Below are 16,201 nucleotides of genomic sequence, written 5' to 3'. Positions count from 1 at the left end.
TCTTTCTCTTGACGTGTGTGTCAGGGTTAGGGTTATATATATGTTAGGGTATTTGACTCTTTCTCTTGACGTGTGTGTCAGGGTTATGGTTATATATATGTTAGGGTATTTGACTCTTTCTCTTGACGTGTGTGTCAGGGTTAGGGTTATATATATGTTAGGGTATTTGACTCTTTCTCTTGATGTGTGTGTCAGGGTTAGGGTTATATATATGTTAGGGTATTTGACTCTTTCTCTTGACGTGTGTGTCAGGGTTAGGGTTATATATATGTTAGGGTATTTGACTCTTTCTCTTGACGTGTGTGTCAGGGTTAGGGTTATATATATGTTAGGGTATTTGACTCTTTCTCTTGACGTGTGTGTCAGGGTTATGGTTATATATATGTTAGGGTATTTGACTCTTTCTCTTGACGTGTGTGTCAGGGTTATATATATGTTAGGGTATTTGACTCTTTCTCTTGACGTGTGTGTCAGGGTTAGGGTTATATATATGTTAGGGTATTTGACTTTCTCTTGACGTGTGCGTCAGGGTTAGGGTTATATATATGTTAGGGTATTTGACTTTCTCTTGACGTGTGTGTCAGGGTTAGGGTTATATATATATGTTAGGGTATTTGACTCTTTCTCTTGACGTGTGTGTCAGGGTTATATATATGTTAGGGTATTTGACTTTCTCTTGACGTGTGCGTCAGGGTTAGGGTTATATATATGTTAGGGTATTTGACTCTTTCTCTTCACGTGTGCGTCAGGGTTAGGGTTATATATATGTTAGGGTATTTGACACTTTCTCTTGACGTGTGTGTCAGGGTTAAGGTTATATATATGTTAGGGTATTTGACTCTTTCTCTTGACGTGTGCGTCAGGGTTAGGGTTATATATATGTTAGGGTATTTGACTCTTTCTCTTGACGTGTGTGTCAGGGTTAGGGTTATATATATGTTAGGGTATTTGACTCTTTCTCTTGACGTGTGTGTCAGGGTTAAGGTTATATATATGTTAGGATATTTGACTCTTTCTCTTGACGTGTGCGTCAGGGTTAGGGTTATATATATGTTAGGGTATTTGACTCTTTCTCTTGACGTGTGTGTCAGGGTTATATATATGTTAGGGTATTTGACTCTTTCTCTTGACGTGTGTGTCAGGGTTAGGGTTATATATATGTTAGGGTATTTGACTCTCTTGACGTGTGTGTCAGGGTTATGGTTATATATATGTTAGGGTATTTGACTCTCTTGACGTGTGTGTCAGGGTTATGGTTATATATATGTTAGGGTATTTGACTCTTTCTCTTGATGTGTGTCAGGGTTAGGGTTATATATATATATGTTAGAGTATTTGACTCTTTCTCTTGACGTGTGTGTCAGGGTTATGGTTATATATATGTTAGGGTATTTGACTCTTTCTCTTGACGTGTGTGTCAGGGTTATGGTTATATATATGTTAGGGTATTTGACTCTTTCTCTTAACGTGTGTGTCAGGGTTATGGTTATATATATGTTAGGGTATTTGACTCTTTCTCTTGACGTGTGTGTCAGGGTTATGGTTATATATATGTTAGGGTATTTGACTCTTTCTCTTGACGTGTGTGTCAGGCAGAGTCCTGCGCCGGGTCGGGGTTCCGCGGGGCCCCGCCGGGTACCCGCAAAAAAACGCGGGGGGCGGGTAAAAAATACACTTCTGTAAATTGGTGGGTCGGGCGGCGGGTAAAAATTAATAAATGCGGACGGGCGGCGGGTGGAACAACGACAACGTATGAGCCTTGTATGTTTTTCTGTTGCACTCAGATGGAGGCAGGGGGTGTGTCTGGCAGGGGGAAGGTGTGTCTGGCAGGGGGGTGTCTGGCAGCTGGTCTGACTCGAACAGGAGAAAAGTTTCTGACGCACGTTTTCGCAGTTTGTTTACATAACCGGCATCGTTTCAAGTATGCGCATACTGTGCAATGTGTGACGCTATATGGACTGCACAAAACATTCAAAACTCAGCTGCGGTCAAGGTGATTGATTGGAGACAATACGAGTCGGACAGATAATATAGTAGGCTACGTTAGCTTCCAGTCAAACATACACACTGGCTGTTTTCATAGCAACAGGCAAGAACATGTCATGGATAGATAGCGTGAAAGTGGAGAGGTCTCATCCCAACGTGGATTTACGTTCCTCCAACAGCAATCATAAAGGCAGTATGGATTATACCGGACATATTGGAAATAGCTGGTAAGTCACTTTGCTTGCTGTAACTGTCTGTGTGTCTGATAACAGAGCTATCCACCTGGTTAGTGAGCTAGCAGCTGCTAAAAGCTAATTAACGTACATCAGCTGACGAGTCTCGGCCAGAAAGACTGCTGTTCGCCTCTCGTGTGAAACGGTGGCAGTTTCGTTTGGTTCACTACAAAATGTTTGCACTGCAGATTAACGGTTATTATATATATGCGGTTCCGGGTCGGGGGGCGGGTCTCATGTCTGCGGGGCGGGGTGGGTTGCGGTACTGATTGATCATATGTGCGGGTTCGCGGAGCGGGGTCGGTACTGCACGTCGCGGGGCCGGGCGGAACCGGGTCTTGAAAATCAGACCCGCGCAGGACTCTGGTGTCAGGGTTAGGGTTATATATATGTTAGGGTATTTGACTCTTTCTCTTGACGTGTGTGTCAGGGTTATGGTTATATATATGTTAGGGTATTTGACTCTTTCTCTTGACGTGTGTGTCAGGGTTAGGGTTATATATATGTTAGGGTATTTGACTCTTTCTCTTGACGTGTGTGTCAGGGTTATATATATATGTTAGGGTATTTGACTCTTTCTCTTGACGTGTGTGTCAGGGTTAGGGTTATATATATGTTAGGGTATTTGACTCTTTCTCTTGACGTGTGTGTCAGGGTTAGGGTTATATATATGTTAGGGTATTTGACTCTTTCTCTTGACGTGTGTGTCAGGGTTATGGTTATATATATGTTAGGGTATTTGACTCTTTCTCTTGACGTGTGTGTCAGGGTTATATATATGTTAGGGTATTTGACTCTTTCTCTTGACGTGTGTGTCAGGGTTAGGGTTATATATATGTTAGGGTATTTGACTTTCTCTTGACGTGTGCGTCAGGGTTAGGGTTATATATATGTTAGGGTATTTGACTTTCTCTTGACGTGTGTGTCAGGGTTAGGGTTATATATATATGTTAGGGTATTTGACTCTTTCTCTTGACGTGTGTGTCAGGGTTATATATATGTTAGGGTATTTGACTTTCTCTTGACGTGTGCGTCAGGGTTAGGGTTATATATATGTTAGGGTATTTGACTCTTTCTCTTCACGTGTGCGTCAGGGTTAGGGTTATATATATGTTAGGGTATTTGACTCTTTCTCTTGACGTGTGTGTCAGGGTTAAGGTTATATATATGTTAGGGTATTTGACTCTTTCTCTTGACGTGTGCGTCAGGGTTAGGGTTATATATATGTTAGGGTATTTGACTCTTTCTCTTGACGTGTGTGTCAGGGTTAGGGTTATATATATGTTAGGGTATTTGACTCTTTCTCTTGACGTGTGTGTCAGGGTTAAGGTTATATATATGTTAGGATATTTGACTCTTTCTCTTGACGTGTGCGTCAGGGTTAGGGTTATATATATGTTAGGGTATTTGACTCTTTCTCTTGACGTGTGTGTCAGGGTTATATATATGTTAGGGTATTTGACTCTTTCTCTTGACGTGTGTGTCAGGGTTAGGGTTATATATATGTTAGGGTATTTGACTCTTTCTCTTGACGTGTGTGTCAGGGTTAGGGCTATATATATGTTAGGGTATTTGACTCTTTCTCTTGATGTGTGTGTCAGGGTTAGGGTTATATATGTTAGGGTATTTGACTCTCTTGACGTGTGTGTCAGGGTTAGGGTTATATCTATGTTAGGGTATTTGACTCTTTCTCTTGACGTGTGCGTCAGGGTTAGGGTTATATATATATATGTTAGGGTATTTGACTCTTTCTCTTGACGTGTGTGTCAGGGTTAGGGTTATATATATGTTAGGGTATTTGACTCTTTCTCTTTGATGTGTGTGTCAGGGTTAGGGTTATATATATGTTATGGTATTTGATTTTTTCTCTTGACGTGTGCGTCAGGGTTAGGGTTATATATATGTTATGGTATTTGACTCTTTCTCTTGACGTGTGTGTCAGGGTTAGGGTTATATACGTTAGGGTATTTGACTTTTTCTCTTGACGTGTGTGTCAGGGTTAGGGTTATATATGTTAGGGTATTTGACTTTTTCTCTTGATGTGTGTGTCAGGGTTAGGGTTATATATATGTTAGGGTATTTGACTTTCTCTTGACGTGTGTGTCAGGGTTAGGGTTATATATATGTTAGGGTATTTGACTCTTTCTCTTGACGTGTGCGTCAGGGTTATATATGTTAGGGTATTTGACTCTTTCTCTTGATGTGTGTGTCAGGGTTAGGGTTATATATATGTTAGGGTATTTCACTCTTTCTCTTGACGTGTGCGTCAGGGTTAGGGTTATGTTAGGGTATTTGACTCTTTCTCTTGACGTGTGCGTCAGGGTTAGGGTTATATATATGTTAGGGTATTTGTCTCTCTTGACATGTGTGTCAGGGTTAGCGTTAGATATATGTTAGCGTATTTGACTCTTTCTCTTGACGTGTGTGTCAGGGTTAGGGTTATAAATGTTAGGGTATTTGACTCTTTCTCTTGACGTGTGCGTCAGGGTTAAGGTTATATATATGTTAGGGTATTTGACGCTTTCTCTTGACGTGTGTGTCAGGGTTAGGTTTATATATATATGTTAGGGTATTTGACTCTTTCTCTTGACATGTGTGTCAGGGTTAGGGTTATATATGTTAGGGTATTTGACTCTTTCTCTTGATGTGTGTGTCAGGGTTAGGGTTATATATATATGTTAGGGTATTTGACTCTTTCTCTTGATGTGTGTGTCAGGGTTAGGGTTATATATATGTTAGGGTATCCGACTCTTGACGTGTGTGTCAGGGTTAGGGTTATATATATGTTAGGGTATTTGACTCTTTCTCTTGACGTGATTTTACTCTTTCTCTTGATGTGTGCGTCAGGGTTAGGGTTATATATATATGTTAGGGTATTTGACTTTCTCTTGCCGTGTGCGTCAGGGTTATATATATGTTAGGGTATTTGACTTTCTCTTGATGTGTGTGTCAGGGTTAGGGTTATATATATGTTAGGTATTTGACCCTTTCTCTTGACGTGTGCATCAGGGTTAGGGTTATATATATGTTAGGGTATTTGACTCTCTTGACGTGTGTGTCAGGGTTAGGGTTATATATATATATATATATATATATATATGTTAGGGTATTTGACTATTTCTCTTGACGTGTGTGTCAGGGTTAGGGTTATATATATATATATGTTCGGGTATTTGACTCTTTCTCTTGATGTGTGTGTCAAGGTTAGGGTTATATATATGTTAGGGTATTTGACTCTTGACGTGTGTGTCAGGGTTAGGGTTATATATGTTAGGGTATTTGACTCTTTCTCTTGACGTGTGTGTCAGGGTTAGGGTTATATATTAGGGAATTTGACTCTTTCTCTTGATGTGTGTGTCAGGGTTAGGGTTATATATGTTAGGGTATTTGACTCTTTCTCTTGACATGTGCGTCAGGGTTAGGGTTATATATATATATGTTAGGGTATTTGACTCTTTCTCTTGATGTGTGTGTCAGGGTTAGGGTTATATATGTTAGGGTATTTGACTCTTTCTCTTGACGTGTGTGTCAGGGTTAGGCTTATATATATGTTAGGGTATTTGACTCTTGCTGTGTGCGTCAGGGTTAGGGTTATATATATGTTAGGGTATTTGACTTTCTCTTGATGTGTGTGTCAGGGTTAGGGTTATATATATGTTAGGGTATTTGACTCTTTCTCTTGATGTGTGTGTCAGGGTTATATATATGTTAATGTATTTGACTTTTTCTCTTGACGTGTGTGTCAGGGTTAGGGTTATATATATGTTAGGGTATTTGACTCTTTCTCTTGACGTGTGTGTCAGGGTTAGGGTTATATATATGTTAGGGTATTTGACTTTTTCTCTTGACGTGTGTCAGGGTTAGGGTTATATATATGTTAGGGTATTTGACTTTTTCTCTTGACGTGTGTCAGGGTTAGGGTTATATATATGTTAGGGTATTTGACTTTTTCTCTTGACGTGTGTCAGGGTTAGGGTTATATATGTTAGGGTATTTGACTCTTTCTCTTGACGTGTGTGTCAGAGTTAGGGTTATATATATGCTAGGGTATTTGACTTTTTCTCTTGACGTGTGTCAGGGTTAGGGTTATATATGTTAGGGTATTTGACTCTTTCTCTTGACGTGTGTCAGGGTTAGGGTTATATATATGCTAGGGTATTTGACTTTCTCTTGACATCTGGATATTATCACTTCGTACCAAGTACTCTAGGTCTATATGGGACACTACCTTGCTTAATTTGTGTGGATTTCAAAATAAAAAAGAGACACAAACGCACGCACACATGCACACACATCACAATGAGTGTATTTGACACCTTTTCTGTCGAAAAATATTAAATCTGGGTAAATTTATGTCGAATATAGCCCGTTTGTCTTGGGAAGGGTGTGGTTTTTGCTGACCAGTGGTTTAGATAACTGCTGAGAAAAGAATGGGCTCTAATACTATATGATTTTCAACCTTGATTTGTAATTGGTGGTCAAGCACGCACAAAAACGTAAATTTCTCTGGACTTGCTTTGAAAAGTCGGACACATCTATTGCAGTGCCTAGTCGGTGCTACATATTCACTGTGCCTTGAGTTCATTTTGGGAGTAGTGATATGTACGAGGCAGCATGCTGTATTAAGATGAGTCTTTGTCTTTTCTCCCTCCTAAACACTGTGTTCCAGAACACATGATTTGGACAGAGAGGACTGACAGCCTTGCCTAGCACTGGCCTCTGATCAGCCATCTCCACCAGCAAACTGAAGCTTGACCTGCACTTCATCACCAGCCACACAAGCATCTTCGCAACAAAACATCATCTGACTGTGAGTACAAGATTGCTGTAGAAAAAGGTGTTGTTTTTGGCCATAATGCTTATGTTACTCCTTTTATTGTTGGAATTAAACAGTGGCAGTATACTAATGCAACCCCTCTGCTTCTGCATTGATTTTTTTTAAACAAATATTTCATGACAGACGAATGAACCAGTTAGTCAAATATATTTTTTATTTAGTGCCCTTTTTTTTCTCCTTCGTGTTTAATTACATTACACATTATGAAGCATTTCTCCACATGTTCAAGGAGTTTTTTTCATATCAAGCCACATCTGCCATATGGTCAGAAAACACTATGACTCATGTATTTTAATAATTAGACCTATCATTCATTAACAGTGTCAACTCATTTTCCATGAGATATTTGAAATGACAAAGATTTGCACTGTTTCCAAGATCAAAATGGAGGCGTTTCCTTGGCCAGATTTAAAAAAAGCACTGTGTGTAATCGTCTCCACAGGATATTTGTTTCACTTATGCTCAAGTATGTTAATATGCAAAAGAAATGAATTTCACAGGAGATATGACAATCCTTTTTTTGCATACTTGTTATACTTGCTACATAGCTGATTCTAATTTAGTCTGCCTCTTTCTCTTAACATCTAACTGGGTAGAAAAGCACAGAAAGTTGTCTTAAACATCGCTCAGCCGGGTCACATCTAAGTGTATTCCTAGGATAGTTAGGAAGCGCCATCACAGTGAACACATGGCTAACAAAGAGGCCTGCTGTCCTTTAAGCCCAGTGCACCACCTACTGGTGGTTGGTAGTATTTCAGGAATACACACTGTACTTGACAAATTTGTGTGGTAATTAGATGGGAACCATCTTAATTGTCTTACCACATGGCCATGTAGAATCTTTTTTTTTAACAGACATGCAAAAGATCAGTTCAGCTTGAATTTCATTTATTTATATATATATATATATATATATATATATATATATATATATATATATATATATATATATATATATATATATATACACACATGCACACACATAAAATGGGACATAGAGAAGATTTGATTGACCATGTGTATTATTGATATCTTATCGTTTCAGGAAGTCCATGATAAATACTTGATTGTTGTGTTTATGAGCAGGATTGATAATAATTAACAGCTTTAAATGTATTGCAGTCCTTTGACAAGGTTTAGTTTTATATACACACCACCTGGTAGGAGTGGGCATTAGCATACAGGCAGTAAAATTGGGTTTTAAAGGGGGGGGGGGGGCAGGCAATGTATGCATGAAGTCATTTTTGCATGCAAAAGAGCTTTTGTTTTATTTGTGATGCATTTGCTCATAATGTAACTTATATTGTATATTTTATTATACATTTAATTATACAATTACATTATTATATATTTATGCTTAATATATTAGTTAAAAATGTTAAGATATTGTTATTTTATGTGCAAGTTAAATCTCCAAATGATTTCTGTGACAAGGCAATTTCGATTTCAGGTATACTGGTGTATTTAATCCAGCTCAATAACCTTGTGAATGCATCTGCCAGAGTTTTAAAAGTCATGTGTTATTCCCTGCAGGTGACATCAGTTGCAAGGGGATGACCGAGCGCATTCATAACATCAATCTCCACAACTTCAGCAATTCTGTACTTGAGACCCTCAATGAGCAGCGCAACCGTGGGCACTTCTGTGACGTGACTGTTCGGATCCATGGAAGTATGCTGCGAGCTCACCGCTGCGTGCTGGCTGCTGGGAGCCCCTTCTTTCAGGACAAGCTGCTGTTGGGCTACAGCGACATTGAGATCCCTTCTGTGGTCTCGGTGCAATCCATCCAAAAGCTGATCGACTTCATGTACAGTGGGATCCTGCGGGTGTCTCAGTCAGAGGCCCTGCAGATCCTCACTGCTGCCAGCATCCTACAGATCAAGACCGTCATCGATGAGTGCACCCGCATTGTGTCCCAGAATGTGGGCCTGGCCGGGCCGGGGGGCTTTCCTGTTTTACCAGGAGACTCTGGTCAGGAGACGCCCCGCGGCACGCCCGAGTCCGGCACCTCTGGGCCCAGCAGTGACGCAGAGTCAGGCTATATGCAAGCAACATCACAGCAGAATACGGAACGTGCATACACGTCGCTGTACTCCTCCTACCCCGGCCTCTCTCTGCAGAACGGAACCCGCGACCGCACCCTCTACGTTAGCCCCATGTCTAATTACGATACGGTCCTCGGCACTCAGAAGGACCAGCAAGCTCAAGATCCGCCCTGGATCACCCGCATCCATGAGAGATCTCAGCAAGATCGCTTCCTCTCCACGGAGTCGTCCACTCACTGCCGCAAGCAACCCCGACCGGTACGCATTCACACAGGAGGCATGCACATAAAGCAGGAGGCCGAGGATGAGTACGGCTGCTATGAGAATTTGGGGGAGTGTCCGGAGGAACAGGACCATACTGAGGGCGTGGAGAGTGAATCCAAGGGGGAAAGCTTTGACTCAGGGGTCAGCTCCTCCATCGGTACTGAGGATGCTTTGGAGCACCAGCCGTACCTGATGGGCTTGGGGCGAGAGGGGGGCGGAGAAGGGCCGCAGGGCGAAGGAGGCCCGGTGCAGATCGAGGTCAATGACTCCTCCCCAGAGCAAGTCCAAGAGATAGAGGACGGGCCCACGTCCCACAGCACTAGTGACAGTAGCATGATGCAGCCCCTGCCAAACCCAGTCATATCCCAGTCCCTGCCAAGTGCCCCGCACTACATGCGCCAGACAGAATCACACACCAGCAATCTGAGGATGCCACTCACCGTGACCAGCAATTCCCAGGTGATGGGCACTGCTGGAAGCACCTTCCTGCCCACGCTCTTTCCTACACAGCCACCTAGCAACAGCAAGCCTTTCCTCTTCCTCCCTCAGACTATACCAGGCCAGCAGCACTCCCAATTTGTGGCAGTGCCACCCCCTGCAATGCCACCATTCCCAAACCCAATGCCGGTACCGCAAGCCTCAGCTCAGCAGCAACAGGCTGCTGCAGGATTGGGACAAGACGACAAGAAGCCCTATCACTGCACTCTCTGCAGTAAAACCTTTACTGCGAAACAGAACTTCGTCAAACACATGTTTGTCCATACTGGTGAGTAGGATCTTATTGACAATGTATCTAATTAATAATCAATACAATACATAACTGTATACAATGTAACTGTATACAACTGTATACAAACACATGTTTGTCCATACTGGTGAGTAGGATCTTATTGCTCTTTTTTGTAGAAGAGCTTATTTGTTTTCATAGTCATTAGGAAATATTTATTATTATTAATAGTAAGTAGCTACTACAGTTGTAGTGGTAGTGGTAGTATAAAGCCTTCTTTGCTTAGAGAGGGAGTAAAGGTCTACTGGCCATTTTTTTAAATAATTTATGATTTAAAAAAACTATACAAAAAGATGCGTTGTGAAGACATGTTTCAAGTCACAATTCCACCTCATCATAACATAATCCAACAATATTCAACAAAAGGGTATACATGACTGTTATATTTACCAAACATGGTGCAACACCTTATGACAATATTTCGCCCAGACACCCTGCCCCAAGGTCATTATTGCTTTCCTGATCAGTTACCTACAGTATGTCTGGCATTGTCATTTTTAAGGTTTGCCTAAATACAGAGTAGACTAATCAAACATTGTCAAATGAAATTAATGAGCTCACGGTTAGGTATCTATGCTGCTTTCACTTGTATCCAAGGTGACATGCAGATTCTTATTAGTGGGCTCACGCACCACGCCATTGCAGTGGCTTGCATCATGACAGACTAACTGAAATTAGTGTGATTTTCTTATTTGTCCGCTTGGCCCCACCTCTCTGTGTCTGTAATGTAAACGTAGGCATTCACACGCTATTGAAGATAACTCTACTGTTAATGCCTTCATCTTTACCAGTAGAAGTGTAGCAGTTTATAAAATATGGACAAGTTTGTATTGCTTAGTACTACTTTTTTCCCCCAATATTTTATTTTCAGTTTTTCATAGAACAGTAATCGAACAAGACAGTCTCAGACACAGGAAAAGAAAGGGGAAAAAATACAAACATTAACATTACAATGTGGTGCTACCAGCTGCATAAGGTGCTTATGTATTTATAAGAGATAATGGGATCCCATTGCAAGGGGTCCATGAGAAACCAGGCAAGCAAGCCATCCGTTACCCCTAACCTCAGTCACTAGTCATTCTTAACCTCGTCAAAGTAGCCAAAAACGGGTCCCAGATAGCTGAGAACCTTTTAAGCGAGTTGGTTCTCAGGGACCTGAGTCTCTCCATCTGTACAACAGAGATCATGTCCATCAGCCACACCTGAAAAGAAGGTGAAGAAGAGGACTTCCATTCCTTCAGAATGAGTCTTTTGGCGACAGTTGTCCCCAGTGTCAGAGATTGTTGCACAGCTGTAGGGAAGTTCAGAGAGGACTCCGAGCAGCCGAAGATGGCGAGTTCAGCCTCCGGCTGCAGGGTTATTTTGTAAGCCTTAGAGTACCAATCAAATATTTTGGCCCAGAATCCCGTTAATGAAGGGCAGAACCAGAAGGCATGAGATAGTGTGCCCTCTGACACATGACACACAGTGGTGAGATGGAAGGGAAGATCCTGTGTAATTTATGCTTGGAGTAGTGAAGACGGTGAGCAACTTTAAATTGTATCAGCTGGTGTCTGCTATTAACTGAGCAGAGTTGTACCACAGACAGACTCCTTCCCCATATAATGTCAGATAAATCAATAGCAAGTTCCCCCTGCCATGCTTGTACTAGTACTACTTTAAAACAAAGCCTAGATTATCTTCACACGATGCTGTAGCATCCAGCACCTAAGGGAATTTGTATAAGCCTAACCATGCCAATACAGGTATGATTCGTTCTAGCCTAAGGTAAATTCCGGTAACAGTCAACACTGCAGGTATTGAGGATCCAGTGTTGCTGCCCTAGTTGAAGTCAATTGAACCAGCCACACTGTTTGTTTCATGCCAAGTCCAATGCCACTATCCCAGAACCAATATTTGCTTACATTTAGTTTTACGGCTTATTTTAACGGCTGAAACATTCAAATTTCCAGACGTTACTGACACCAAGACATTAACTATCTGCCTTACATCTGATTTACATACAGCAAGTCATGCAATTGGCTCACACTGAACCTAAAGAAGAATTCTCTGGTCAGCTTCAATTCAAAAACTTGTACAAGTACCATTATTGTGTTGAGAAGGAATGTTGTGGTTAGTGTGAAATATGACTATTGGCTCTTGTTCTTATAGTATGATTATCACTGTAATATACAGTCTTACATTGCCATTTGTAACATGAGTTGCAATGTTATCATGATAAGGAGATGCAAATTAGACGTACAAAATATAAAGACAATGGAGAGGTTTGCATGTGTAAAAAGGTTTTGTTGTGGTTTGGTTTATAAAAATGTTCCTGCATATGGGGGGCATAAATAATGCAAATATGAGACATTTGCATTAATTGTACTCCTAGATAATTGATGAGAAATGACAAACGAGACTTCTGTGGATTAATTTTACAGAATTTTCTCAGAACTTTTTCTTGCATATTTTTTTATGTAATTTTTATTTTTCTCTCTTAATGTGTGTTGTCTTGCATGTACATCCAGGTGAGAAGCCTCATCAGTGCAGCATCTGCTGGCGATCGTTCTCCCTGAAGGATTACTTAATCAAACACATGGTGACACACACAGGGGTGCGAGCCTACCAGTGCAGCATCTGCAACAAACGCTTCACCCAAAAGAGCTCTCTCAACGTCCACATGCGGCTGCACCGTGGAGAGAAGTCCTACGAGTGCTACATCTGCAAGAAGAAGTTCTCACACAAAACCCTGCTGGAGAGGCACATGGCCTTGCACAGCACGGGCGGCGCCGTCACCGGGCTGTCGGGGAGCACCGGCGCCCCGGTCTCCATTCCCATGCCTATGGCTGTCCCGGAACCCGGCGCTGGAGTGGTGGCCCTCGCCATGCCAGTGAGCGGTGGTGCTGGAGTAGGGGCTGGGGTTGGAACAGGAGTGGGTGTAGCTGCGGAAGCGAGCTGCCAAGAAGGGACCACCTACGTGTGCTCCGTCTGCCCTGCCAAGTTCGACCAAATTGAGCACTTCAATGACCACATGCGAATGCATGTCTCCGATGGATAAGTACAAATAGATACACTTCTTTCAGAAAGAATGAAAAATAAAATGGCACTAGATTTTCCTTTTCTTATTTTGGGGGTATGAAGAGTAATGAGTATAGACACTGGCACATTAAGTTTCCCAAAAAAAAGTTCTTTTTTGTTATTCTAAAAGAAAAAAAGATGGTGGCCTTAAGGCTGAGTAGTTTGATATTGATCTACTGGATGGATCCTAACTACAGGCCTCTAAATGTATGCTTTCCTAAAATACTGATTTATGTGTTGAACACTACCGAAAGGCCTACGAAAGAAACACATACACACAAACACACCTTTAGCATAGATGTTTGTATGATTTGCATGTGTGTCTATTCGTTTGTGCGTGTGTGTGTGTTTGTGCGCGTGTGTGTGTGTGTGTGTGTGTGTGTGTGTGTGTGTGTGTGTGTGTGTGTGTGTGTGTGTACATTGCCATGGAACATTTAGCATGGCAGTTGTGAACCCATACTGACCAGTTTGGAAACTATAGATGTCCAAGCTTACTGTGGTATAATTTACAACGACAATAACAAAAAATTAATAAAAAAAAATCATCTGGGGTTGGGCTACATATTCCCTCTAAAAATACTGATGGTCACAAGATTGCCTTCTTATGTAAAATATAAAAAAGGATAGTAGTTAATTTGACACTGGGTTTTATTTATTCCTATGCTATTAAGGGATTATAATGCAGCTGTTGTCAAGGTACCAATTTCAATCATTTTATTGAAATGTAACTTCCTGTCAGTGGTTACAGGGGCAATTACTTCTCATATGTTTTATAATTATTGTCCATGCATTTTGATGGTTAAGGTTAAGTTTACTAAATTAGGGTTTGTTGATGAGACAGTATTTGAGCAAAAATATGTTTTTTTTTTCCTTTTCTTTTCTTTTTCTGGAGTTTGGAGTTTAACTCATTTGCATACACTGCCACTAATATCTTTAAAGACTGTTAAGGCTAGTAGACCTCAAAATATACGATGAAAAGACAGATTCTTTTGCTGACTTTTTTTTAAGCCTTTTACATTGACAGTTATGGCAGGCTTGAATATGCGACTAAACTCTCTCCTTCATAATTGCTGCTCCTAAACTTGCACCTGACTGTTATGGGATGTAGATTAAAAAAGGATTTGTCACTTTAACTATTGTTGTTATTGATTAGCCTACATGGTTATAATTTGATAATCTAATGATCTGTAAGGGGTTTAAGTTGGCTGTTGATTGGAGTAGTTCTAAAGAGGGAGGACATTAATTTGGTCACAAATTGGAAATATTTGCCATCCTGCTTCCTAGAATCTCTGTATAACCTGTTTGATAATATTGCACAGCTATTTTAGCAGGTGAGAGCTGATCGCATCATTCTTGATGCATTAGCTCTCCCTGGAGGCACAAATGGCATGCAATGATTTCAAAGGAAATACAGTCACACAGGAAAACATTTAGCTCCATTGATATTACACTAACTGGTTTATGATACTGTATACCACAAGTTGCAGATGGACTTTCTAGTCATAGTATACATTCCTGATTTTTCTAAAACCTAGACACAGCATGTACCGACTAGATTTGGAAGTTAGTTGAAGAAAGTTGTCATCCATGCATCACATCACTTAAAGGCTCGTCTCTGATATTCGAAAAGTTCTTATTGCCTTTTTATCCAAAATAGGACACGCACACGCACACAGACACACACACACACACACACACACACGTAACTGGCTGCAACTGCAATCTGAAGGATTTGCTCATTTATATGAGTAAACACTCTTTGGTAGTTGTATTGTTGAAAGAATAACTAACCACATACAGCGGTCTGAAAAAGACCTGCTGTAGGTTCAAAAAACGAAGTGCTACTTTGCACATTTTCTTAAAATGCCTGTGCTTAATATTTAATTGTTTTCCTTTAATGAACTTCTATGATTTTCTTTTATTCAATTTCAGAGGAAAAAACTTTTTTTTTTAATATTGATAAGTGGACTGCATTATTTTCTTGCATATATGTTGCACTGCTTAAACCAATAAGTGCACTACTGTTACCAGAGATATTATAGTTTTAGAAAAGAAGAATCGTTTTTTAATCTAATATTTGGTTGTAGAGTTCACTTCACATGTATTAGAATAGCTTTGTTCCAATTTATTCAATAAGTAATTCAAAATTTCTTGGCTTTTGTTATTGCTTGCAATTACATATATACTTGTGCCGTGTGTTAAAGCAAGCATTTATTTTTATTTAAATCTGTACCGTCGAGTGTACTCGTCTCTGTTTTAACCTTTTAATACATTATTTTATGGAGTCAGTCCCCTATAAGAGTTATTGGATTGCATACATTAGAACAGACAGAATCTTCATATAAAAACATCCAAGCCAAACAACATTAACAACAAAATGACAATAATGATGATCATAACAATAATAATAATTATAATAATAATGAAAATACATTTATTGTGTGTGTGTGTGTTTGTGTGTGCGTGTAACATAAATGATATGTCTGTCCTAGAACAAGCTTATTTGGGAATAAGTGGGGAGGTGATGGAATGCAGCTTATTTGATACCTGTCAGTTGTACACAGTTGTGTCCCTTCCTTAGTGTTTGTCTGTCTGTGAGTGTCTGTGTGTGTGTGTGGTGTATAGCCTAATCAAACTGTTGAAAAGTGGAATATCTGAACTGTAGGGCTTCCTTTGCAATATGCAGCACAGGTACTATGAGAAGCAGCTCATGGAACCTTTTTGCGCTAATAGAGCACCTGTAAGTTATGTTCTGAGATTTGACTAAAGCCTAGGTTAAATACTGATTACTTCATCGTCCCCATTTGGAAAAGTCATGGTTAGCGTTTGTGACTGATCGATCGTCTGATTGCTACTAGATTTCAGACCCTTATGGCCTCAGCTTCAGAAGATGTTAGAGTAACGTTCAATTTTTCATCAATGAAAATAACAATACAGGGAAGTGATAAACACCATTTGACATGGAGAAGTCCTGTATTCCGGTTTCTCC

At 40.5% G+C, this 16,201-nt stretch overlaps 1 protein-coding gene across 1 annotated transcript in view; it reads left to right on the top strand.

Annotated features, from left to right (window-relative positions):
- The window catches only part of zbtb20 (zinc finger and BTB domain containing 20), a 45,614-nt gene extending 30,036 nt beyond the window's left edge, over positions 1-15,578 (top strand). Inside the window, exons 2-4 of the mRNA XM_083643956.1 lie at positions 6,889-7,029; positions 8,590-10,131; positions 12,663-15,578. Of these exons, the coding sequence (XP_083500082.1) occupies positions 8,610-10,131; positions 12,663-13,192 (2,052 nt within the window). The 5' untranslated portion in view covers positions 6,889-7,029; positions 8,590-8,609 and the 3' untranslated portion in view covers positions 13,193-15,578. The remainder of the gene's footprint in view (positions 1-6,888; positions 7,030-8,589; positions 10,132-12,662) is intronic.
- Positions 15,579-16,201: the final 623 nt, after the last annotated feature.

This window comes from Poromitra crassiceps, assembly GCF_964638095.1.
Source record: "Poromitra crassiceps genome assembly, chromosome: 1".
NCBI lineage: Eukaryota > Metazoa > Chordata > Actinopteri > Beryciformes > Melamphaidae > Poromitra > Poromitra crassiceps.
The sequence above is the reverse complement of the archived record's forward strand: the minus strand, read 5'-3'. Positions and strand labels throughout refer to the sequence as shown.